At 38.8% G+C, this 24,905-nt stretch overlaps 1 protein-coding gene and 1 non-coding gene across 7 annotated transcripts in view; one reads left to right on the forward strand and one right to left on the reverse strand.

The window, feature by feature from the left end:
- Positions 1 to 645: 645 nt before the first annotated feature.
- The window catches only part of DDI2 (DNA damage inducible 1 homolog 2), a 43,338-nt gene continuing 19,078 nt past the window's right edge, over positions 646 to 24,905 (reverse strand). For 4 of the 6 annotated variants that reach the window (XM_070768452.1, XM_019976178.2, XM_070768451.1 and 1 more), the window contains 4 exons: positions 23,451 to 23,579; positions 15,815 to 15,918; positions 13,333 to 13,522; positions 646 to 8,681 (listed from right to left, as the gene is read on the reverse strand). In XM_070768452.1, the coding sequence (XP_070624553.1) occupies positions 6,799 to 8,681; positions 13,333 to 13,522; positions 15,815 to 15,918; positions 23,451 to 23,579 (2,306 nt within the window). In that variant the 3' untranslated portion in view covers positions 646 to 6,798. Of the gene's footprint in view, positions 8,682 to 11,113; positions 11,177 to 13,332; positions 13,523 to 15,814; positions 15,919 to 23,450; positions 23,580 to 24,905 lie in introns of those variants that run through there. The other 2 variants (XM_019976182.2, XM_019976181.2) reach the window with 2 other exon arrangements.
- On the forward strand, positions 14,341 to 14,444 carry LOC139176595 (U6 spliceosomal RNA). Its single transcript, XR_011561051.1, has one exon. It is a non-coding gene; the product is annotated as a U6 spliceosomal RNA (small nuclear RNA).

Below are 24,905 nucleotides of genomic sequence, written 5' to 3' on the forward strand. Positions count from 1 at the left end.
ACTGGGCTCCTCTGTCCACGGGATTTTCCGGGCAAGAATACTGGAGCGGGCTGCCATTTCCTCCTCCAGAGGATCTTCCTGACCCAGGGATTGACCCAAGTCTCCTATGTCATCCCACATCTTTACCCGCTGAGCCATCAGGGAAGCCTACGTACACTGGAAATCCTCAGTGAGGGTCCCACAGCACACACTCATGCAAAAAGCGGTAACTCCACATTAGTTAACACCCAAGGGTGTTTCTAACTTACTCATGAACCCCTATAACCCCGATAGTCCCCATTTTATAGATGAGGAAACTAAGGCACAGAAAGGTTAGGGAAGTTACCTAGTCACACAGCTAGTAAGTGGCAAAGTTAGAATTCACACCTGAGCATCCTAGCTCTAGAGACTAGTCTGAGCCACAAAACCCTGTCACCAATGTTGTCTCTATTGCTGTGCATCACTGCTGGAGCAGTCACCATTTCACATCAGCAGATGGCCATCCACCGGCAGTATTTATCTGGAAGTGGCCCACTTCTGGTGTTTAGGATCATGGCCACAAGTCACAGTGCCTAGGCATAAATTACTTAAATGGCTGGGAGACAGAGACAAGGACAAAAGTAACCAACCGTATCAATTTAAAAGAAAACTGATCAAACCAAAGAGTCTTATGATAAAAACTTTATTGTCTTAAATATCAAATGTTTTACACATCACTTTTTCTTCAGAAAGTTCCTAATAAAAAAAGAAAAATAAAAGTGTTTTGATTACTTAGGGCTGACTTACATTTCAGTATGTGACAACAACTCAAACCCAAATGCATCTGGCTCACTCAGTGGCAGACAGGTCCTGTGTCCAGCCCCTAAGCCAATGGCACAATGCAACCAACTGTGGGATTCCTGAGTTTGGTTCCCTTAAATTCTCAGAGTTTTCCCAACTCTCAAAACCAAAGCCTTATGGGAGTGAAAGAGCTATTGGCAAGCCTATTTTGCCAATCAGCCTAGTTCTTGTAAGATGCAGTAGTCTCAAAGCTTAAAGAAAAATCAGGAAAGCAATAAAAGAACAATTCCAAGAACAAATAAGAGGGGAAAAAGGGGTTTCTACTTGCTAAAATTTGCTAAATATGGCTACAAAACTGGTAAACAAACTTTGAGTGCAAAGGCCATTAGCCCAACTTAACATGGAAATGAAATTTTGAATATAAATGAGCATTCAACGTTCATTGTAGGTGCACAGTTTAAAAAAAAGCAAACTATGCTGAATTGATCTGAATATATAGGAAACTAGAGAGGTCTACCTTCCTTTAAGCCAATGATGCATCCTTCAAGGCTGAATGTGAAACAAACTCCTGGTAAACAAAATAATTTGTTATGTATCCTACCAGGAAAAAAATCTACCAGCACACCTCTTTCCCAAGTTAGCTAATGAAGACCTCTTTATGGTATATATGAAGAGAAATATAATTCTGTAAAAATTACTCTAATTTCATATTCCACATCCCCACCCCACGTGTCCTTATTTTAGGGAAATTTCCCATCTTCCACACCCTTGCATTAACTTTCTCTGTAGATTTCATTCCGTAAGACTGTGCTCTAAAACTGCTATACCCGCTCATTTTAGTCCCCAGAAGGTCTAGATTACCAGTATGTAGCTGACAAACCTGCGAGGGTATTCTAATTGTAAGCTTCAGAAGTCACTGTAGTTAAGGTTCAGAAATTCTACCTGTATCCTCAGGATTACCACATATATGGTGATAGGCTCAAGAATGTCCTTTTGATGGAGCTGTCCTGCAGAAGAGGTTTGGCAGAGGCCTGAATTTTCTTGTAAATAAATTCTGCCCCTCATCTAGTCCCAGAACCATTGCTTGCTACATTCTCTGCTGTAGAGTTCTATTTTCACATTTTGCACTCAACTGCTTTAAAACAGCAAATCTTCCAGAATTCTCTGCTAAGTCTTGTTGGCCCAGATGGTTAGTATTTCGGAGCAGCTGGCTCAAAGACGGCAGGAAGGATGCCATAGCAGTCTATACTTCCACCCTGCATGGAAGGAGGTCGTGACGGAAGGAAAAGTTGACTGTCACTGGTACTCGTTAGGTCATCTTCCATTTACTTGCACTTTTATCCTGCCTGTTCCCCCTCCACCAACAGTGTAAACTGAACTGTCCTTAATCTCTTCAAGTATTTCTACCAAATGTTAGGACATTTTTTGTTGGTTTCTCCAATCTCATTTTTTCAAAAACATTTTTAAGAGCAGTTCTAGGTTCTCAGATTCTAATTCCATTTTGAGCCTGCTTTTCCGTTTTCTCTGAATTTGAACCCAATCATCCTAGTACGACTTTTAAAATAAATGATGCTAATAGGCAAAAATAGATCTTGCACTTGAAGCTAAGATTTATTTCATGTCTCTTGACGAGACTGATAGCTTTACAGGGCAGTTCCGTTTGTTTCAGTACTGCTGTTATCCTCAATGCTCACCAGTCACTTAATGTTTCATGAGTGAATAACAAATTCTTATTCAAAGATTCAAACTGCAGTCTGAGAGAGTTTAACAGTTCATTGTTCAAACAGATTTTCTTAAACTTCTGCTTTCACTACTGTAATACTGATAGCACAACAAAGAACATAATAAACACATAGAAACCATTTTTGCTTTTTGTATGCCTGATGCAAAAAAGCCATGTCACAATACTTCTATGGAAATCTAATCCTTCTGGGGAAATCAAATGATTTGGTGCAGGATAACTCAATCAACAATAAAGGTGAGCCCTTAGGACACTCCATACATGCCTATCTCCAGGAGGGCCATTTTCAGACATTCTCCACCCTTCCCCACCCCAATGATACTTCGACTTTTAGCACCGACTCGAACTTGATGCCTCTGCTATTTGGAGAAACTAAGGCACAAGAGAAAATCAAGCACATCAAAGGTTCCTCCCTTAAGTTCTATGATTTATATGATTAACTCCCAAGTAACATCCATCGAGGGAACACTACTGGGGAACCTGAGCCATGATTTGACATTTCTGGTTCTCAAGGACATGCTTTTAGTTTACCTTGTTGTAAATCGGCATGTTTAAATCTTTCAGAAAGAAAGCAGCTATTTTAATTTATGGATCTCCTAATGTGAAAGGTAACCTTAATTTTCTCAGAAGGGGAACTCTTTGAGAACTGTGTTTCTAGTTCAGCCACAGACTACACTAAATCACCAAATTCAAAGGAGAAATTTGCCTTTTTGGTATTTGTGCTAAAGGGTGCATAATCTAGTTAGCTTCTCTTATGATATGCTACCAGTGATAACAAGTTGGAAACATGTAGCAGTTCAAGTGCCCTGCTTATGCTCTGCAGGTGACAGACCGAAAGGAAAAGGAAATCAGAATGTACTGCCACTCTTCTGGCCAGTGACTTACAAGGCTGTTTTTTATAAACATGGTGGGATCAAAGTCTTCGCCATAATCGAAGACTGTTATCTGAAGATTAACAAACGTTTGCTTTTTAATCTATGCAAAATTAACTGCAGGATATCTATCACACATGTATATATACACGAGTTAATGGTTATAAACCAACCCAAAGTTTTATGGCTTTTGCTAGAGATAGAAAAGCTGTGCTAAGGGAAAAACAGGCAGATTCCACCTCAACTGGTTATCATAAAATCGGTAACACAAAGTCTCATATATCTTTTCATATAACTCTCTTACTGGAGAAACCCTTTGGGAAAAAATACATGGTGTGTGTCTCCCTTCAGTATGCATTGAGACAAGGAGCTCTGGAAAGTTTTGTAGGCTGCAAGGCAGAACAGTTTCCTCACACATTTACCATCTATCTAGTTCCCTTTGCTAAGCAACTGATAATCTTTATGATAATGGATAAAGCGCAAACGGTGGGATGAAGGCTTAGATGAAGGATTAGACCATGTCTGGATGCCTAAAGAGGTACAAGTGGAAATAATTCTTACCAGTGACAATGGCAAAATCTAGAGCCTATAGCTGTCTGGTTACCAAACACATTCTTACACACAGGAACCAACTTGGAAGGAAATCTTCTCCTCTCTTTGGTGAATAAATAGACACCACTCTTGGAGGTAAGCACTGTTCACAAGGCTGTCCATTACTGATTATGACAAAAGAGCTATCCAACAAAGCAGCCCATACTGGTAACGGCTGGCCTCACCAGTTCTGCTGGCAATCAGGAGTTCACAATGATTTTATCTTATTCTTGGAGAAGTTAATCTCTCATTTCTGCACTTTGCATAAAAATTGACAATGAAGGTTCACTAATGCCATGTTCCTTAATTCCTTGTGTTTTAGAATTGCTAAATTTAAAAATGATTCAAAATTCTGACAATGTCAACAATTTTTACTTTCACACAAACAATGGACAGAAGATTTAAAAAAAATCAAAAGCAACTATAAGTTGAAAAATAAATGATGAAGAAGGACAGGGATATTTGGCAAATGGGTTAAGCTCATCCAAAGTATTCCTAATAAGAATACGTGTACAACTATAGGCCTACCTATTGAATTTTCTCCTAGAAATAAATATACATATACATACAATAAAAGCTATTGTAATGAAACCTTTTCTGGATTGATATTCTATAGCCCACCTGGGATTGACCCCCAAATCTCCACAGTGTGAAAATTCAGTGGTTATGTCTCTGAGCATTGTTCAGAGGAACTGCTTGTACAGAAAACTAAGAGGCCATTCTTTATAAAGAAGGCCTTTTGGAGGAGTCTATTGTCATCAATAAGTCCTCCCACCCTACACTCACCCCACTTTGTAACCCTAAAGATTGATAAGCTCAGAATAAATTCCCAGTCATTCCCATAAAGCAAATCAGGGGCCCATTGCATGGCTACTAAATTTTGTTTCAATCATAGCACCACTACTTAATTGCAGTCACAGCTCTAAGAGCCGGTTGACAGAAATCCTATTAGCAGGTTCCTAGTGCATCTTATATCTTTGGCGTAGGGCAGGCAAAAGGGTCTACAGCACAGGATTGTCTAAAAGAACACTTTAAAGACAATCTGGCTAACTTGTCTAGAGCGCCACCCTGAACACAGTAAGCAACAGCTCTTTCTGTCAACCATTTCCGAACTTCAGAGAATCACGAGGAATCTATGGGACTTTCCATCGTATCACTCACAGCTCCTAATACACATACATACATCACAGCAGAAAGAAAGAAGATGCAATAGGGTAGAAGAAGAACAATGTCTAAGTGCCCCCAAATTAAGATTTAAAAAACTCCTGAGATATGAGCCTCCATTTTGATTGTGCTCAATGACGTAAATTTTGACGGAAAGAATAACTCTCAAAGAGAGTAAGACTTTAGACAAAAATCACTTAACATTAAAAGTTCACAAATCACCCTTCTGAAGCTTCTGTTTCAGACACATTGCAAATCATCACCTGGAATCAGGAATTATCATTCTCAAAATTCTCTTCAATAAAACCAGGACTCCATATTCCTGCTAGGTATATAAGAGTTTATCTTTCAGGAAAAAAAAAAAATCTAAAATCTACCCAGTAGAATTATTGCACAGTGGGGCCCACAGGACAATGATTTCCAAGGGCTAGTCCTCATATAAAAAAAGGCCACAATAAATACATCTATATACTATGCCCCACTCTATCTTGACATGGTAAACACAAATATGACAAATCTTGCTTTAAAAAAGAAACTCCTGAGGAAAGAAAGGGATGGAAAACTCTACCAAGGCCACTTGAGTCAGAAACTCCAATTATTATTTCCACTGCCATGAAAGACACTCACCAAATAGACAGACCATTCCAAGCACCAAGATGAACCAGTGACAAGGTTATTACACTTGAATATTTCACTCAGAACACAGCTCAAACTGAGCTTTAGAAGAACTTGCTAGAAGATGAGTTTGGAAAGGAAATAAACTGCTGGCAACCAACCCATCAGCTGAACATAAGTTCACCATAAGTCATTAAGGGTTGAGATGTGATCAGTGAGATGCTACCAAACCCAATCACTAGTAAATTCCAGTGTTTAGAGCATTATTTCACTCACAACAGTTGTTGAAACATTATCAACATTGGCAAATGCAATTACAGTTTTTCCTTTCTTTTTTTAATCTGGGTAGCACCATGTTACACTCTGATGTTAATTCCCTCACAAAATCCCACCCAAGATATCTGGCAATCCATGCAGTAGCCTGTGATGTACGAAGCAGCCCAAGTTTTAAGCCCTCCCAACTCATCGCATTAAAATGTCAAATCCTAACCACACCAATGGAAACATGCTACTCCAGGAAATATTCTTCAATTTCCTGTTACAACCGATGAATCATAATGCATTCCAAACATGAAACCATGTGATCAAGTTTATAAACCAAAATATGAGTCAATAAGCCATACCTTGCCTACAGCACAGACACAGCCACATCATGCTTTCAGCTGCATGGGTGGTGGGATTTTCTCATGGCTTCTGCTTTTTAAAGCACTCACTCTCATTCTAAAAGGGTATGCTATACACAAAACCATCAATTTTATTCCAGAATACATCATCTTAATGATAATAAAAAGCTTCTGTGTGCACATACTGCCAATACATTTAAAAAGGCCCAAATTTTAACAAATAGGATAGACAAATTCATCAGACAAGAGATCATAAATTACTTTGGCCGAAAAAAAAATCTTAAAAAAAAAAAAAAAAAAAAATCTGGCTCAACATTCTGCTTGCAGGGTTCTACATATACTGTATATGTGGTGAGTGTGTGTATGTGTGTGTGTAGATATACAGCTTTTTTTTTAAAGGGAGTAGAGTATGGTCTAGCCCACTTTTCCATGGTTACGTAGGAACTACAATGTTCTTTGCTAGCAAGACAAGAAGTGCAAGGTCTGCATTTCCACCAACTCGATGCAAAGCCCCAAGAGCTTCCTGCAAAGTAAAGCCGGCACGGAGAATCCGGTCAATGTCTGCAGCAGGAAAAATTAATGGTGCAAGAAAGGAGGGACTTGGTGATGGATGGCTGGTAGATGGTTCAAGTCCTAGAAGTGGCCGTGCAGCTTCAGGACAGACATGTTCCCTGGCCTCAGGCCTGTCTGTCACTGGATTCTGTGTGCCCTGACCCAAATCTTTAACCAGGATGCAAGCGGGTGATGAGGACTCAGTTTGCTCAGAAGTCTGATTGAGTGTATCCTCCTCATCTGCTAACAGTCTGGGTGAAATCTCTACACCTAAGGTGCAATGTAGTTGATTAGACGCTTCTGCTGAGGCTACAGTAACAGAGCTACTCTTGTTTACTGACTCCTTGGACTTGGGGACACCTTCCTTATCAGTTAACAGGCCATCACCTGGACCCCTCAAGTTAACAGTTTCTCCATCTTCCACTCCAGTGTCAGCTGAAGTATCTGTTAATTCTTCTGTCTTCACTGCTATAGATATGGCCTGATGAAAGGAGACCTGTGAACACTGTTCACTCTGGGTTGCTGTAAGATGCTCATTTTGGGTCCATCTTTCAGAAAGGTCCTTAATACCTGTTTGGCCCTCAACTACTGTCTCTGATTGACAGAATCCTTCTTCAGATGTGTTTTCTGAAGCTGGTTTACTACTAATGACCAGAAGTTCATGAAGTTCCTTCAAGGCTGCCGTTAAGGATGAGCAAGATTCCTCTGATGACTCTACAGAGGGCTGACAACTGCCACAGAGACTTATTAAAGAGGAAGGGTGATCCCCACATTCTTTACTCGTTTCAGACATTTCAACATTACTTTCTAGAAGCTGTAAATCCTGAGTAGAAATGGAATTACTCGAAATTTCAGAGGAAGGGTTACATTTTGATGTTTCTACTTCCATCAAGGGATTATCTAAGATGAGATCAGATGCACCACTGTTCTTGACATTGGTATTCTGACCTCCTGAATTCGGCACAGCAACTAGGGACTGTTCGACAATATCTACTTCCATAAGTGTTTCTGAATTTGAGCAGCCAAGGCATCCTGAAGGTAGAATATCTTTCCCTGTACCCGGAAGGTCCACGTTCTGCTGCAGCCTGTCTCCTTTCATTGCAGCTTCCAAACCAGCACTGCTTTGTTGCCTTTCTCCAAGAAGTTCAAGGTCCCCTGTGTGACAAGGATGGTCTTGGTCATGTGAAGCACTCTGTTGTATAACCTCATGCTCATTCCTTGGTTCTTCATGCTGCTGAAGGCCACTCACCTGACTTGGGTCCTGATACTCTGGGTGCCAAACCTTCTCCCCCGTAAGCCTCTGCGGTTCTTGCATCCCAGTAGTTGTGACAGATAAACTAGCTTCCTGTCTTGTGTGGAGATGAGATTTGAGGCCCTGGGTGCTTCTTTCAGCAGATTTCTCTACATGATCTGCAACAATGGCTTCTTCGAGTGAATTCTGCAAAGGCATAGCTGGACTCTGGTTTGCTGGAGCACTGTCTGCTGAAGGAGCACAATCAGAAAGATCCTGTGGAGGAAGATGTTCTTTCTGCTCAGAGGTTATCTGGAGTTCAGCTGAAGCCTTCAAAGCCTTCACAGCTTTAGGTTCAATGCTGTCTGGGTCACTGGGCTGGATAGGGCTGACTGAAGCAGAGACAGAGTGAGCAAGACTTGGAGGATTACCAATCTCAGGACTCAGTCCTGGAGGATGGGCTTGATGGTTAAATCCATCTGAAGTTGGTAATGATGACATTCCCAGTGAGGTAGTTTCTTTACCGCTTTTCTCTACAGAGAACGACAGTGAAAGGAAAAAAGGTTAATCAGCAGGTTACAAAGGCCACTAAATTATCAGAAAATATAAATTTAAACAAGATAAAACCAGGTCCTTAAACTTGGATCTGTCTTATATTCAGACTTTATACATGAACCATTCTCATTGTGGCAAACAACATCATAGCATCAGAATAAGAGGTAAGCATGTTCTTGATAAACTGTGTGTACTGGAATTCAGTAATTTTTATTTAGGTACCACAGAATGGCTGAGTTAGTCCTTAAGACTGAAGGACATTTATGTATCTTTACTCTCAGTGGGTTTAGAACTCCGAAATACTTTCTCCAAGTGCGTTCTCTCTACCACTTGCCCTAAACCACCTGGAAGCTTGTTAAGCATGCAGACTGTAGGACACTATGCTGAGGAATAAACCCAGGAGTCTCTTTATTCCGTAAGTTACACAGGTGATTCTTAAAAGCACAATATAATCTTGAGGATTTCGGTACTAGGATGATTCTCCTGCCAATTCACTTCAGTGTGTCAAATGTGAACCCTGAGAAGTCTAAAGCTAGGTATATCTGGGATTTATGTCTGAGAAATAACAATGTGATACTACTCAGGGACATCCAGAAGACAGAGAAGCAAACATTCTATTTCTATCCGAACATTTCAAAAACTTTGTGAGTTTGACTCAGAACAAAAATAAAGCTAAAGATCAAACAGATTAAATCTCAATTATTATCTTACCAAACAACGCAACTTTAAAAAGGAATATCAGTTTACTTTATTGTATTAACACAGTATAAGAACATTCATAAGAACATTTCCTACTTTAAGGGCAGGGAAATGGGAGGGGAGGAGGGCAGTGGAGGGATATAGTTCATAAATTTTCCAATAGGCAATAACAATTTAGATTCACTGCAACTTACTGACCATTCATAAAAGATGGAAGGTTAATTACCACACCTCTAAACAAACATCATGATGTCATTAAACATCAGTTCCAACTCTTGTTCTGCTACTAATCCATCCAACTAAAAATTGACCTCCATGCAATAATTATACAATCTTTAATTAAAAGTCAAAGGCTGGTAACAAAAATGACATCACAATACAAATTGTTAGGACAGGTGCGACTCAAATGCTTCATGTTAACTGTGCCTTAGAAATCATGAAGCAATGCAGTTATGATTCAAGTGGCTCTAAATCGTTCTAGTCCAACCTAGGTTAACAACATGAAAAGATAAAATACTCTGTGAGGTAGTTACTGACTCCTTGTGAAACAATCTTTCTTATAGTTTAGGGATAAACAGAAGAGCATATATCTCAGTGCAAACTATATTCATTAGTGTCTGGAAACACTGTAAATAATTTTATTTATCGATCTGCACAGCTGACACTGAAAGAGGTTCAATTTTCAGTTAATGAGAACAGAAAGATGCACTGTAGTGAAATGTCCATGTTAGCAGTGGAGAGGTGGGCAAAGATAATGGCCTTTGGCAATGGTATGTCAGTTATAATAACTGGGTGAGCCAAAGGTGAACCAACCTCAATGAATTCCGTACTCACTATGAAGGCAGCGTATAGTCCTCCTGTAGCTGAGATGGTAAGTTTCACTGGCCTAAGTTCTAAATGTAGGGGAGGACAAGGTCAGTACTACAGGATAGCAGAAGAGGATGAGGACAATGGACATTAATAATAATGCCTGTTTTAACCCATCCTTATGAGGAAAATGAAAGAAAGAAGCAATTAAATGCTATGTATCTAATTACAACCAGCCTGCAAACCCCTATAAATTCCTAGGTTTGACAGTCTAAAAAAGACTGCCTTTCTTGTTTTAATAAATCAGTCAGTATACTCAGGCTGAAGTTTATTATATTTATGCTACAGGGAAATGGAAGCAGAGTGCCTCCTGTGGAAAAACCGTCAGGCTAGGGAGAGAAGGAAAAGTCAAGTTTCTTGTTAGAAGATTAAACTTTAGTCCTGTCTGTGTTACTGACTCTGTGACCCTGGCCAAGTCACCTGGTCTAAGTTTCCACTTCTTCTTCAACAGGATGAAAACTGCTGCCCCTGTATAATGCTGGGACTTGTGTGTAGTAATGTGAAAACTACACTTCCAGTTTTTCAAAAGAAAGGGGCTTATGAAATTCCTAACAACGTGGTTATCTTCAACAACAAAGTGCTATGATGCTGATATTCACAATGGTCATCTGTTTTCACTGGGATAACTGATAAAATTTTAAATGGTAAATTGTGCTTAGATACATATGTATGCCAACATACAAATATATATATATATATATACACACACAGGCTAGTTGTAACCAGATTAAACAAGGTGAACTGGTGAATGACAGAAGCTACATTTTAGATCTGCTGCGGATACAAAGACTTTCAGACCACAGACGATGACTGGGTGGAGGCTTAACGTGGTGTCTATAAATACCTGGTCTGGGGCCCACTCCAGCTGCAGCACACACACACTACATGCATCATGGCTTCTGACGCTCTGTTTGAATTAGGAAACAGACAAGCAAACTTGGGTTAACAATGCAAACCACACAGCATGCAGGGTTACAGTTTCCATTCCTCTGCCATCTTTAAGATCAGGAACTGCAGACGCAAGGTGGGGGAATGTTCTTGTAGCTTGAACCACAAAAAGATTTGCTAGTTGCTCTAATTCTCTCACCATACATAAAGCAATATGTCAACGTCAACAGATTTTCAACAGAACTTGGGAAGAAATTAATTTTCCACACCTACACAGAGAATTCATGGGCAAACGCGTGAAAGAGATGAAAAAAATAGATCCATAGATGGAATTACATGATATGGAAATCTTACGGAGTAAAAGTGAGTGAACACATTTGACAGTAACTTTCAACATTTCTTTCTCAGTTGAGATTTATTTTTAGAAGAAAAATAATCCAAACCTGATTACCTATCCTGGCTTAACTTCTTTATTTTTTTGAATACTCTGAATTAATATTTTTAAATTATGTTTTAATCAATAGAAAAGATAAAGATATTCTGTATAGAGTATCCACACCAAAGAGACAGTTTTTAGGGAAAAATATATTATCTACTATATTCACACTTAGGTGATTCTGATTAATAGTAGGATGCTGATGTTCTAAACAAATACAATATGATATTGAAGAATTATCTCACTATTTAAACATTACAAAAATTAGCACAAGCTATATCCTGTCAGTAACAAAAGGTCATCACAGGGGAAGACAGCCATTTCCTTTTAATCTTTTAAAACGTATACGCACTTCACAATGGCTGAAAACATCTGTGGCTTCTATTTTAATCTCCTAAACTTTTTATTAAAAGAAAATAATTACTCAAAGAGGGTAACGGTTATATTAAAGTTAGGGCTGCTCAGTCACAGACACAATGTTATCCTCCAAAGTAAATGGGCCTGAGGTTAGTGGGTTATAAGGCACTAAGCTACTGTCAGCAGGTGTTTCTCAAATGAAAGCACCAAAACTGTGGGGGGAAAGAATAGAGGTTTCACAAAATGATATACACGCTCATTTTATTAATAAATAGCATTATAACTAAGACGACAAGTTACAACACCTTCTATGTAAGTATGTCAAACCCATTCAAGCTTGCCTTGTAGGTAAGGTTAAAACTATTATCTGTCAGATTGTTCAAAATTCTCCCCTTCATACAAAATACTAAATCACCACCCAAGTTGTATTTTATATGTAAACTGAGTCAAAAGGTGGTGGTGGAGTAGATTCTGAACAAAGCCAGCTTGGAAACTCCATCTGCAACTCACACTTACTCTAAAGAGTCTCAACGTTGACATCACTGAACGTTCTCCAGTGACATGTACTGGCAAAATCTGGCTGCTTTTTGTTAAAACTCTTATCTTTTTTTTTTTTGGTCTTTAGGAGAAAGCTATTCCCTTAACTTACAGTGCTAATATATTTTACTGTATCAGCAAATCCCATGTGTGATGTTAGTCACTAATGAACAATTACAGCTCAAGACATTAAAATAACTCAAACTTCTCTTCAGCTTCTAGAAAATATATCCCAGAGTCACTGATACGTAACAGACGGGAAAAAAACTTATCCACAGACATGAGATTTCAACATAACTGCATCCCTCCACTTTTAGCCCAGAAAACTTGGCTTGTTCTTTAAAGAAGCTACAACTGAGACTCAGGTGGCGGAGGAGGAAAACACAGGTGGAAGCACTTTCAGTAGATACTAAAGTTGGGGCTGCTCAGTCACAGACACAATGTCATCCTCCAATATAAATGGGCCTAAGAAATGAAAAAGAAAATTTCCAGGAAATGTTCACTCAAAAGGAAATGTCTGCTTACTATTATAATTTTCTTCAGGGGAAAAAAAAAAAGACAAGAAAGATTCTTTAAGAGTCCCACCAAAATGTGCAAAGGCAAAGAACTCCCCAATGTATCCTGCACACACCAATGGACAGCTGCTTCTGGAGCTACTGAAACACGGAAGCTTTTCTATCTTGTATGTGGAGATGTGAGGAGGCGGTAAGAAGACAAGAACACACCCACAACAGGACGAAGAGATGGATTATGAATTGGTCCTTATTCCCCTTTGAAGCCCGAACTTCACTGGCTTACCCACCAATAACTAGAGTATTACTCGCAAGCTCAGCCATTCCAAATACCTGCATCCTCTACAGATTTTTGAAGGGCTTCTGCCAGTTCTTGGTCTGCAATCTCCTCTGGCCGTACTTCATCTCGCCCAGCCCCATATGCCAACCGGGCACATTCTGGTAACTCCCCCTCGGGAAGGAAGGTGGTCTTCGAGCCTGTGGTGCCGATCACGAGTACATTCTTCTTGAGGTCAATGGAACACTTAGAAAGAAGAAACCAAAGACAGATGATAGCAGAAAAAAACATGACACAGGAAAATTATGACCCTGAGCTTCATAACTCCATTTATAAAGAACAACATTGACAGAGATGACTCAAAACAAAATCGATTTTACCTAAATTTAATCTACGTGACACTGTTAATTTAGAATTTTTAAAAATACCTAAATTGTATAGCAGAATAATCTCTATGAGATATACTTTACACTTATTTGTCAAATACAGAAATGATTCACATCTGAATTTAAACGTAACACCTGTTCACTGCAAAAAATTTGGAAAACTAACGGGCATAATCTGCAGCCACACCTTTTAGAAACATATAAATGACTTTTTAAAAAATATATACAACTATATAAATGGTATGTCTCACTTTTATAGTTGCACATTTTTGCTTAAGTGTAAAAAGTACAGCTTATATTTAAAGTCTATACCAATGGTCTCAAAAGTCATACATGGACAAGGCAAGCACTATAAAAAAATATTCTGAGTTTCTGCTAGCCTCCTTTTCAGTATATTTTTACGATTACTTAATATAGGACAATTACACACATATGTTAAAGCTGGAGACTGCTAGTCTATACCATGACTTAAAAATAGGGGAAGTTAAAAAAAATTAATAATAAAATAAAAATAAAGAAAAAAGGAAAGATTAGCAATGTTAATAAATTAGATTTAATTGGATTGTATTTATATTCACTCATTCCTTCAACTTAAAATTCTGTACCTTGATTATAGAGTATTGATTCAATATATTTTAGTGGGAATTTAATATTAAACATTTAGAAAAGAAAATTAGTGTGCTGCTTTAGCAGCACATATGCTAAAACTGGAATGATACAGAGAAAATGAGCATTGCCTGAGCAAGGATAACATGCAAATTTGTGAAGCATTCCGTATTTTTATATTACTCAGCCATAAAAAAGAATGAAACAATGCCATTTGCAGCAACATGGATGGACCTAGGAACCATCATACTGAGTGAAGTAAATCAGACAGAGATAAATATATGATATTCTGTATACGTGGAATCTAAAAATATGGTACAAATGAATCTATTTATAAAATAGAAACTTAGTCACAGATATAGAAAACAAACTTATGGTTACCAAGGAAGAGGGGGAGCGACAAATTGGGAGACTGGAATTGACATATACACAGTACAATATATACAACAGATAACTAATAAGAACCTACTGTACAGCACAGGAAACTATAGTCAATACTCTGTATTAACCTATATAGGAACCTATATAATAACCTATATAAAAAAATGGATATATATATATATATATAACTGACTCACTTTGCTGTATAGCAGAAACTAACAAAACAATGTAAATCAACTATACTGCAATAAAACAATTTAAAAAAATATTAGTGACATAAAAATATTGACAAGATATGAAACCTTATGTGAATTTTTATTGTCCAAGAGCACATTAATTCCTTCTTCAATGAGTTTATTTCAACACATTATTAGGCTTCAGAGTAGAAATATAAAAACCACTGCAAATGAACACATTTATAAATTATTCTTCCTGTACTAAACAAACATTTCCATTTCCAACATCTTATGTAACCTTTTCCCTTAATCTCAATACTCTTCTTCCCAAGTACTATTTGATCAACTACTAAGGATTTACTAAACTTATACTCGCAGTAAAATCATCACTGTGTATTATGTACATAGCCCTACAAATCCATCAAAAAATTATTTGAGTTCTACTCAGAAGCTTTTTCCCTTTTCATACTGTTCATGGGGTTCTTGTGGCAAGAAACTTGTGGTGGTTTGCCATTTCCTCCTCCGGTGATGCTGGGGAAGATTGAAGGCAAAAGGAGAAACGGGTGACTGAGGATGAGATGATTAGATAGCATTACTGACTCAACGGACATGAATTTGAGCAACCTCTGGGAGTAGTGGAGGACAGAGGAGCCTGGAGTGTTGAGTCCATGTGGTCGCAAAGAGCTGGACATGACTTAGCAACTTTGAACAACCCAGAAACTAAAAATTACACAAGAGAACCAAACTGTCCACTATAGTCTCAAAACGGATGGCAGGATTCAATAGATTCAGAAAGATTTCACAAAAAGATTCTATTTCTACTGATACATAATTTCAAACTGTGTATGACAATATCATCAATTAAGGACCTTTCCAGGTTTGAAGTCATGCTTCTTAGTTTTTCAGTATACACAACCAAGGGAATGTGCAGTAATAATGACGTATGTCACAAAAAGCCAATGTGAAAAGAAAATGAAACTCTTAATTACCTGATGCCGTTTCAGCATATCCAGTCCCAGAAGCATGTCCATGGGCTGTTCCTCAAGTATAGAGAAGGAACATGCCAGGAAATCACCTTCAATTTGAACCTGAGCTAAAGCACATGAAGACAGGAAGAGGTTATCATTTTTTCAAGGGTAAGTTTAGAAACGTATCTATCATTCTGTGCAGTCAGTCAAAGCCAAGCCAAAGCATTCAAACAAGTGAGTAAAGTATGAAAATTCAGTAAGACAAATAATCCAGTTAAAAACCAATGACAGCATCAGCTCATAAAATGGACTGGGTAGAAATAATACTCACAAGACCTGGCTTGATATGTGATACCTTTAGGATACATGCTCACCTGGTGAGGAAAGCTGGCATTAAGAATTTGAAAAAAGATGGATAAAGAAGATGTAGTACATATATAAAATGGAATATTACTCAGTCATTAAAAAGAATGAAATAATGCCACTTGCAGCAACATGGATGGACCTAGAGAGTCTACTGAGTGAAGTCAGACAGAGAAGCAGAAACACTGTATGACATTTCTTACATGTGGAATCGAAAAAGAAATGATACAAACTTACAGACAGAAAGGGACTCACAGACTTAGAAAACAAACTCATGGATGCCAGAAAGGATAGTTAGGGAGTTTGGGAAGGTCATGTACACACTGCTATATTCAAAATGGATAACCAACAAGGACTTACTGTACAGCACATGGAACTCCACTCAAATGTTATGTGCCAACCTGGATGGGAGGCGGGTTTCGGGGAGAGTGGATACATGTATATGTATGGCTAAGTTTCTTCATTGTTCATCTAAAACTACCACAACATTGTTAACTGGCTATCAGTTCAGTTCAGTTGCTCAGTAGTGTCTGACAATGCACCCCATGAATCACAGCACGCCAGGCCTCCCTGTCTATCACCAACTCCCGGAGTTCACCCAAACTCATGTCCATCGAGTCGGTGATGCCATCCAGCCATCTATCCTCTGTCAGCCCCTTCTCCTCCTGCCCCCAATCCCTCCTAGCGTCAGGGTCTTTTCAAATGAGTCAACTCTCAACTCTTCGCATGAGGTGGCCAAAGTATTGGCGTTTCAGCCTCAGCATCAGTCCTTCCAATGAACACCCAGGACTGGTCTCCTTTAGGATGGACTGGATGGATCTCCTTGCAGTCCAAGGTCCCTTGCAAGAGTCTTCAACACCACAGTTCAAAGGCATCAATTCTTCGGCACCCAGCTTTCTTCACAGTCCAATTCTCGCATCCATACATGACCACTGGAAAAACCACAGCCTTGACTAGACGGACCTTTGTTGCCAAAGTAATGTCTCTGCTTTTCAATATGCTATCTAGGTTGGTCATAACTTTCCTTCCAAGGAGTAGCGTCTTTTAATTTCATGGCTGCAATCACCATCTGCAGAGATTTTGGAGCCCCCAAAAATAAAGTCTGACACTGTTTCCCCATCTCTTTCCCATCAAGTGATGGGACCAGATGCCATGATCTTCGTTTTCTGAATGTTGAGCTTTAAGCCAACTTTTTCACTTTCCTCTTTCACTTTCATCAAGAGGCTTTTTAGTTCCTCTTCACTTTCTGCCATAAGGGTGGTGTCATCTGCATATCTGAGGTTATTGATATTTCTCCCAGCAATCTTGATTCCAGCTTGTGTTTCTTCCAGCCCAGTGTTTCTCATGATGTACTCTGCATATAATTTAAATAAGAAGGGTGACAATATACGGCCTTGACGTAGTCCTTTTCCTATCTGGAACCAGTCTGTTGTTCCATGTCCAATTCTAACTGGCTATACCTCAAAACAAAATAAGAAGTTTAAAGTTAGAAAAAAAAATTTTTTTAAAGAAAAAAAGAGCTGTAACTACTGAAGCCTGTGTGCCTTGAGCCTGTGCTCCACAATAAGAGAAACCACTGCCATGAGAAGCCTGTGCATTACAACTAGGGTAGCCCCCACTCACTGCAGCTAGAGAAAGTCTGCAAACAGCAACGAAGACCTAGAGCAGCCATAAATCAATCAATAACTCTATCTTTAAAAAGAAAAAAGATCAAGACAAATTCCTCCAATTTTACTACTGCTTGTTATAATCAAGTTTCTTTGCTTGAAGTCTCCTGCATTGCCTCCCTTCCTGAATTACTCCTCATATTTTATATATAGGATCTTTTAAGAAAATTACTTTGCTATTAACTATATCTTGGGAAACCCAAGTGGCTCAGTAGTAAAGAATCACCCTGTCAATGCAAGAGATGTGGGTTCCATCCCTGGGTGGGGAAGATCCCCTGGAGGAGGAAATGGCAACCCCCACCCCACTCCAGTACTCTTGCCTGGAAAATCCCATGGATGGAGGAGCCTGGTAGGCTGCAGTCCATGGGGTCACTAAGAGTCGGACACGACTGAGCGACTTCACTTTCACTTTCCAGTATTCTTGCCTAGAAAATTCCATAGACAGAAGAGCCTGAAGGGATACAGTTCAGGAAGTCACAGAGAGTTGAACACAACTGAGTAACTAAGATATGTGTACACATTTAAGATATGTGTACATATATCTTATGAACAGAAAAGTATGTGAGATACATACATATATAGTATGAAGCATAATAAAACAAATACCCATGCATCTATTTCCCAGGCTGAGAAACAGAAAACTAAGAAGTTCACAGCTTATTCTTTTCCTCCTCCAACCCTTCCACCTATCCTGGTTTTTATGCTAAACATTCCCTGCCTTTTTTTTAAATAGTTCTTACTATTTTGTATGATGCCTAAGCAACATTTTGGTTAGTTTTGTGGTTTTAAACTATGACTTGCTTCTTCTCAAAAGATATTTTGAGATATTTTATTCCTGTGGATGCCATGTGACTATATTTCTTTCACTTACCCCACCTCAAAGAGTAAGTAAGAGTAAGCACGAGTAAGCACTGTAATGTCTAAAAGACACCACCACTGATTTATCCATTTTGGTGCTATGAACTTCCAGGCTGCTTCCAGTTTCTCCTGCTATAAGCAATGCTAACATAAGTATTCTTGCGCTTGTCTCCTGGCATGCCATGAGCATCTCAATGGTATACTCTAAAAACATACAGGGTTTTAGGGGATATATTAGGTTCAGCTCTACTTGATACTGAATTATTTTACAAAATGTTTCCGGTGGTTTTGGAAAGGTGCCACTGTTCCACCTTCTCCCAACACTCAATATTATTCGATCTAAAATATGGCAAGTAATTCTCTATTTCCCTGATTAATGAGATAAAGCAATTTTTACACACTAACCATTTGATTTCCTCTTGAAGTGCTTATTCAATGTTTCTGTAATTTTTTATATACCACTCTGAGTTGGAGGATATATAAACACACAGAATATGCATAATTCTAAGTATGAATCTTTTATTAGTTATGTATGTTACTAAGTTCTTTCCTAGTTTATTTGTTCATTTTCTTTGTTTGATGAAAAGTTCTTAATCTTAATTGGCTATATTTATCAAATAACTTCCTTATCTTTTAAAGAAACCCTTCCCTACATAAAACATTCACCTATATTTTCCTCTAAAAGCTTCAATGTAAAATAAATAAATAAATTAAAAAAAAATAAAAGTTTCAATGTTGCCTCACACATCCAGGTCTTTCGTCAACCTTGAGTTGACTTTTCTATGTTACGTGAGACAGGGTCCAATTGTCAACTGTCCCTTTTTCCACACAGATCCCCAATTCTCTGAGCACATTTCCCGACACCTCCCCACTGCTCCATAAGATTTCCTGTCATTTATCAAGGTTCACATAAGCATGGGTCTGTTCCTGTTCTAGTCTTTTGGTCTTGATATCTAGCTGTTTGTTCAGTCGCTCAGTCATGTCTGACTCTTTGCGACCCCATGACTGCAACATGCCAGGCTTCCCTGTCCTTCACTATCTCCCGGAGCTTACTCAAACTCACACCCATCATGTTGGTGATGCCATCCAACCATCTCATCCTCTGTCGTCCCCTTCTCCTCCTGCCTTCAATCTTTCCCAGCGTGAGTCAGCTCTTCACATCAGGTGGCCAGAGTACTGGCACTTCAGCTTCAGCATCAGTCCTTCCAATGAATATTCAGGATTGATTTCCCGTAGGGTTGACTGGTTGGATCTCCTTGCAGTCCAAGGACTCTTGAGAGTCTTCTCCAATACCACAATTCAAAAGCAACAATTCTTCGGTGCTCAGCCTTCTTTATGGTCCAACTCTCACATCCATACATGACTACTGGAAAAACCATAGCTTTGACTAGATGGACCTTTGTCGGCTAAGAAATTGCTCTGCTTTTTAATATGCTGTCTAGGTTAGTCACAGTTTTTCTTCCAAGGAGCAAGAGTCTTTTAATTTCATGGCTGCAGTCACCATCTGCAGTGATTTTGGAGCCCAAAAAAATAAAGTCTGTCATTGTCTCCCCACCTATTTGCCATGAAGTGATGGGATTGGATGCCATGATCTTCATTTTTTCAATGTTGAGTTTTAAGCCAGGCTTTTCACTCTTCTCTTTCACTTTCATCAAGAGGCTCTTTAGTTCCACTTCGCTTTCTAACATTAGGGTCATGTCATTTACATATGACTAAAGTTATTGGCATTTCTCCTGGGAATCTGGATTCCAGCTTGTGCTTCATCCAGCCCAGCATTTCATATGATATACTCAACATATAAGTTAAATAATAATACCAGATATAATAATGATATCTAGCAGGAGAAGTTATTCCAGTGTATCCTGATTACTCCTGCCACAAAGGGCCTACATAAAATTTAAAATTAACGCATCAAGTCTCACACACACACACAAGAACAATTTATTGGAGTTTTGAATGTATTACAATGTTTCTGTTGACAAATGTGGGAGAAGTAGCACCTTCAACACATTGAACCTTCCTGTTCATGTTCTATCTTTCCTTTATTTAGACTTCCCTTATTGCTATAAGGTTTTCTTGACACCTATCATAGCCAAAGTTGCAAAACGGTACAAGTTCTCCAACCAAACGGACACAAGAGACTGGTACTTATTTTGTTCCCTATTATCTTCTCACTAAAACCTTAAAACAGTAAGAATTCAGACTCTGAAGCAACTGGTTTGTGGTATTCTTCCCCAATTTCAGTCCTACTGTGTGTAAGAAAGTATAGAAGGATAAGGTATTAAACTATCCTTATTCTACAGAAATCAATAATAGAAAACATGGAGACTAATAGACAAATGTATTAAAATAGGAAAAATGAAAGAGAAATATGAAAAGGGTAGAAAAACTATCACTTGCAGTGAAAGAAAAGTAACTTACAGTTAAAATAAAAAACCACTTGTTTATCTACAAAAACTAATAATACTTGATTGTATAAGGATATTAAGATGAATATTCAATTAGTGCTGGAGAAATCAGATTGGTAACAGTTAACAACATCAAGAGCTTTAAAAGGTATTCACCATCTTGAATTTAGTAGTTTCACTGAGGGGAAATCTTAACTAAGGGGGTGGCAGGGATCAAAACTAAACAAAAATGCATGTCCATGTTATGATGACAAAATATTCGGGGGAAAATATACTCCAAAGATTGACCACTAAACCCATACAACAGAATGCTATGCATTTATTTAAATGATGCTTATGAAATTTATACTGGCATTTGGGAAATGCTACTTTTCCTAAAAAGGAAGTATAAAATTCAACATATTACATGATCACCGTTTACAAGAAAAAGATGCCAGAAAGAGTTATGTCTGGATGCTCCTACTGAGTCTCACTTAAAAGAATTATTTTTCACTTCTTTTCACATCTATGCTTTGAAATTCTCTATAATGAGCGTTTACATGGATAACGAAAAGAAATAAAACAACAAAAAAAGAACAATTCTGATTAAAGAGAAAGGACTGAACATAACTTACTTAACTCAATTTACTTGTAAAAAAAGCCACAATAAAAAGTCATTTTTTCTTTTTAAAGGCACAAATCACTTAAGCCAAACACAATGGGAGAGACAAATGAAACACAATTCTGGAACTAGAAAGCAGATTACAGTAAGAAACTAAGAAGCAACCCTTTCTAACATCACAGAACTCTCAAGAAGCTGATGAGCTGGTTGAAACAAATACCTCTGCCAACAGGGGTGGAGTGAGCCCCAAGCAGGAGCACCGGCTGCAGGTCTATGGCAGCACAGACGGACCTTGGGGCTCCCCTCCCACACTCTACTCAGCCAGGTGACTACTCACCTCCCCTCAATAGCGGACTAGAGGTTTATTTTCTTAAGAGGGTGAACCAGAGGCTCTTGTAATAGAGGTGGGCATAGAGGAAGACAGAGATACAACAAAAAGCACCAAACTGAAAACTGAGGTGGGTGGGGAGAAGGCGGGTTAAGTGGGAGCTTACTGAGACTAGCCTTTTTCTGCATCCCATTACAGATTACCCACAATCAACCAGGGCTGCCCACCCAACTAATCTTCCTAACAGCCTTCTGGTGTCTCATTCTTCAACATGAGCAGATGCCAAGGATCACCAGAGATTTAAGAAAACCATCTAACATGAAAGAAAACCATACCAAACATAAAGGTTAGAAGGCAAAGTTGAAGAAATCTTGTTTTCTTTCCCTGAACACAATGAAAAGTCCATGATAGTAGATTATTCTACTTGAATATCAGATATCCCAGAGTGGAGGAAATCAGAACCATTTGTCCAGACTGAAAGGTTATCTAGCACAGTAGATGAAAAGAGATCTACATCCAAGTACATCATTGTGAAATTTTATTTTTTTCATTGTGAAATTTTAAAACACTGAGGTCAAACAGAAGATCTATAAGCTTCAGAAATGGAAGAGAAATCTCACATGTAAATGATCAAGAGTTAGAATAGCAGCCAGCTTCTCCAAAGCAACACCGATAAAAATCATGAAGGAAAGTGATTTCCAACTTAGCCTGGTAGAATGTAGAGAAAGATAATGCTCTGATATTTAAGGACCCACTTTATTCCTGTGCCCTTTTTCTCAGGAAGTTATTGGAAGATGTACTTTAATAAACTGAGGTGTGCCAAAAAAAAAAAAAGTATGGGATCCATATTATCCAGGGTTAAGACTGAAGCAAAAGGTACCCTTCAGGACCCAGATTCCGAAACAGCAGCTATGAAACAGCCCTGAACCACCAGGCTAGGCTGAAAGAAACCTCTTCAACAGGGTGACATGTGTAAAGGAGATTTACACACTAGTAAATGTTTAGGGATGAGTAACATAAAAAAACCAATGACACACATTCACAGGCAGGACAACTACTAATTCTGAGAAAATACACTAGACATGAAAGGAAAAACAATCTTTTTCAACTAAATGGCTTAGCTCTCAATGGTACTTACGTAGTCATGTCAGTATAGCACTGAAATCATATTATTTAGAAAAATGGAGGTAACCCCAAAAGAAATCAGCTAAAACAATGGAAAGGGATTATCTCTGAAGAGCAGGACATAAAAGTACATAGGGGACTAGTGGTTTCTTTTTTGTAACCAGCTGAACTGATGTTACATGTGTAATTCCGATAACATACAGGATCTAAAATTCTAAGGATTAGGCGTGCTGGATCAGACGCCCCTGTCCAAAAGGAATTTTTAAAGTCTACTACACTACAAAGACCCCCAGCACCCTTCACTCACCTAGATGTACCCTTCCAATGATCTTCTGAGTGCCCACTCCTTTGGCGATTCCTGCCCACCGACGGTCTACCAGCCTCATTATATTACACCTTTCTGCACAAGCTTGGCTCATAATAGTCATCTGGGCACCTGGAGGAGGGGGAAAACATCAGATAAGAAAGACCAAATCCTCATGTGTGGGAAGAGGGGAAAATGCAGCCCTAAGAACAGGGCAGAAAGGTCTACTCCCAGGCTTCTGTCAGTATGAAATCCTCCCTACCTAGCAGGCTTCATGCCACACTTAGCTCAACTTTCAGTTTCACACTGTCATCTGAACCATGGTGTGGAAACTTGTTGTTGAGGGAAATAGTATTGTTTAAATATAATAATTATATGACATTTTTAAACTTTAAAGATAGAAACCAAATATACTTGGAAAGGATTTCCAAAAAGTCAGACTATGTCTACAGATGGAAACACTCAAGCACTGGCTGCACTCTTGGATCAGTTTTCACTGAGTATCTCTAAACATCTTACCAAGTTATTTTTACTTCAAACTCTGAGACACTCTAATTGACCAGTTAAAAAATACATCATGTAGTCTCTCATGAACTCTCCATTCTCTGCTCCAACAATTAGACCCTCTTTCCCATGAGGAAGAGGGCATTGAGGCCTTTTCTCTTCTCTCCTGGCTATACACTCATCCACACAGCTGGAGGCTGGAGTGAGCCTAAGCAGAACACGGACACTTCTCTCATCTTTCTCTAGGGTCCTCATCTCTCCCAGAGAACCTGGTTCTGCCTCCCTGTGTGGTGGACCTGGCTTTCACAAAACCACTAGGTATAATCCTCTTTCTCCCCAAATAATTCTCTCTTTGGATTTCTCTCCTTGCCAATGGAATTCTTTTTCTTACAACCATAAAAAGGAGCCAATGTTCACTTTCAACCCCTCTTCTTACAGTCTTCTCCCCACTCTAAAACTGAGCTCCAGCCCTGTTAATAAGTTCTGGGCAATTTCTGACCTTTCTTCTTCTAACCATAGCCATCACCCTAGCTCACACTCTAGCCCTCTAGCTAGTGGACAATTTCTCTGGTTTCCAAATCACTCTGTAAGGGTATAATTTAAAGCAAGGAAATAGTTCTGATCCTGAGGGGTACAGACTACTCCAGAACTGTCAATTCTTTCAATCTTCTTAAAATACTACCTCCTTCAGATCACATATTAATCTGCTCAAAGATCAAAGATCTTTAAAACATCAGCTTTAAACCACATCACCACAGCCTTAGATCCCACCTTACCCTGGTCCAATTATTTCAAGCTGCTACAGATTGAATGCCTTCTTCCAAAACTCATGTTAAAACCTAATTCCCAATGTGACCATATTAGCAAGTGGGGCTTTGGGAGGTGATTAGGTCATGAGTGTGGAGTCCTCATGAATGGGATTCAGTGCCTTTATAAAGGAGCCCCCAGAGAGCC

The sequence above is a fragment of the Bos indicus genome, chromosome 16, assembly GCF_029378745.1.
Source record: "Bos indicus isolate NIAB-ARS_2022 breed Sahiwal x Tharparkar chromosome 16, NIAB-ARS_B.indTharparkar_mat_pri_1.0, whole genome shotgun sequence".
NCBI classification, from domain to species: Eukaryota; Metazoa; Chordata; class Mammalia; order Artiodactyla; family Bovidae; genus Bos; species Bos indicus.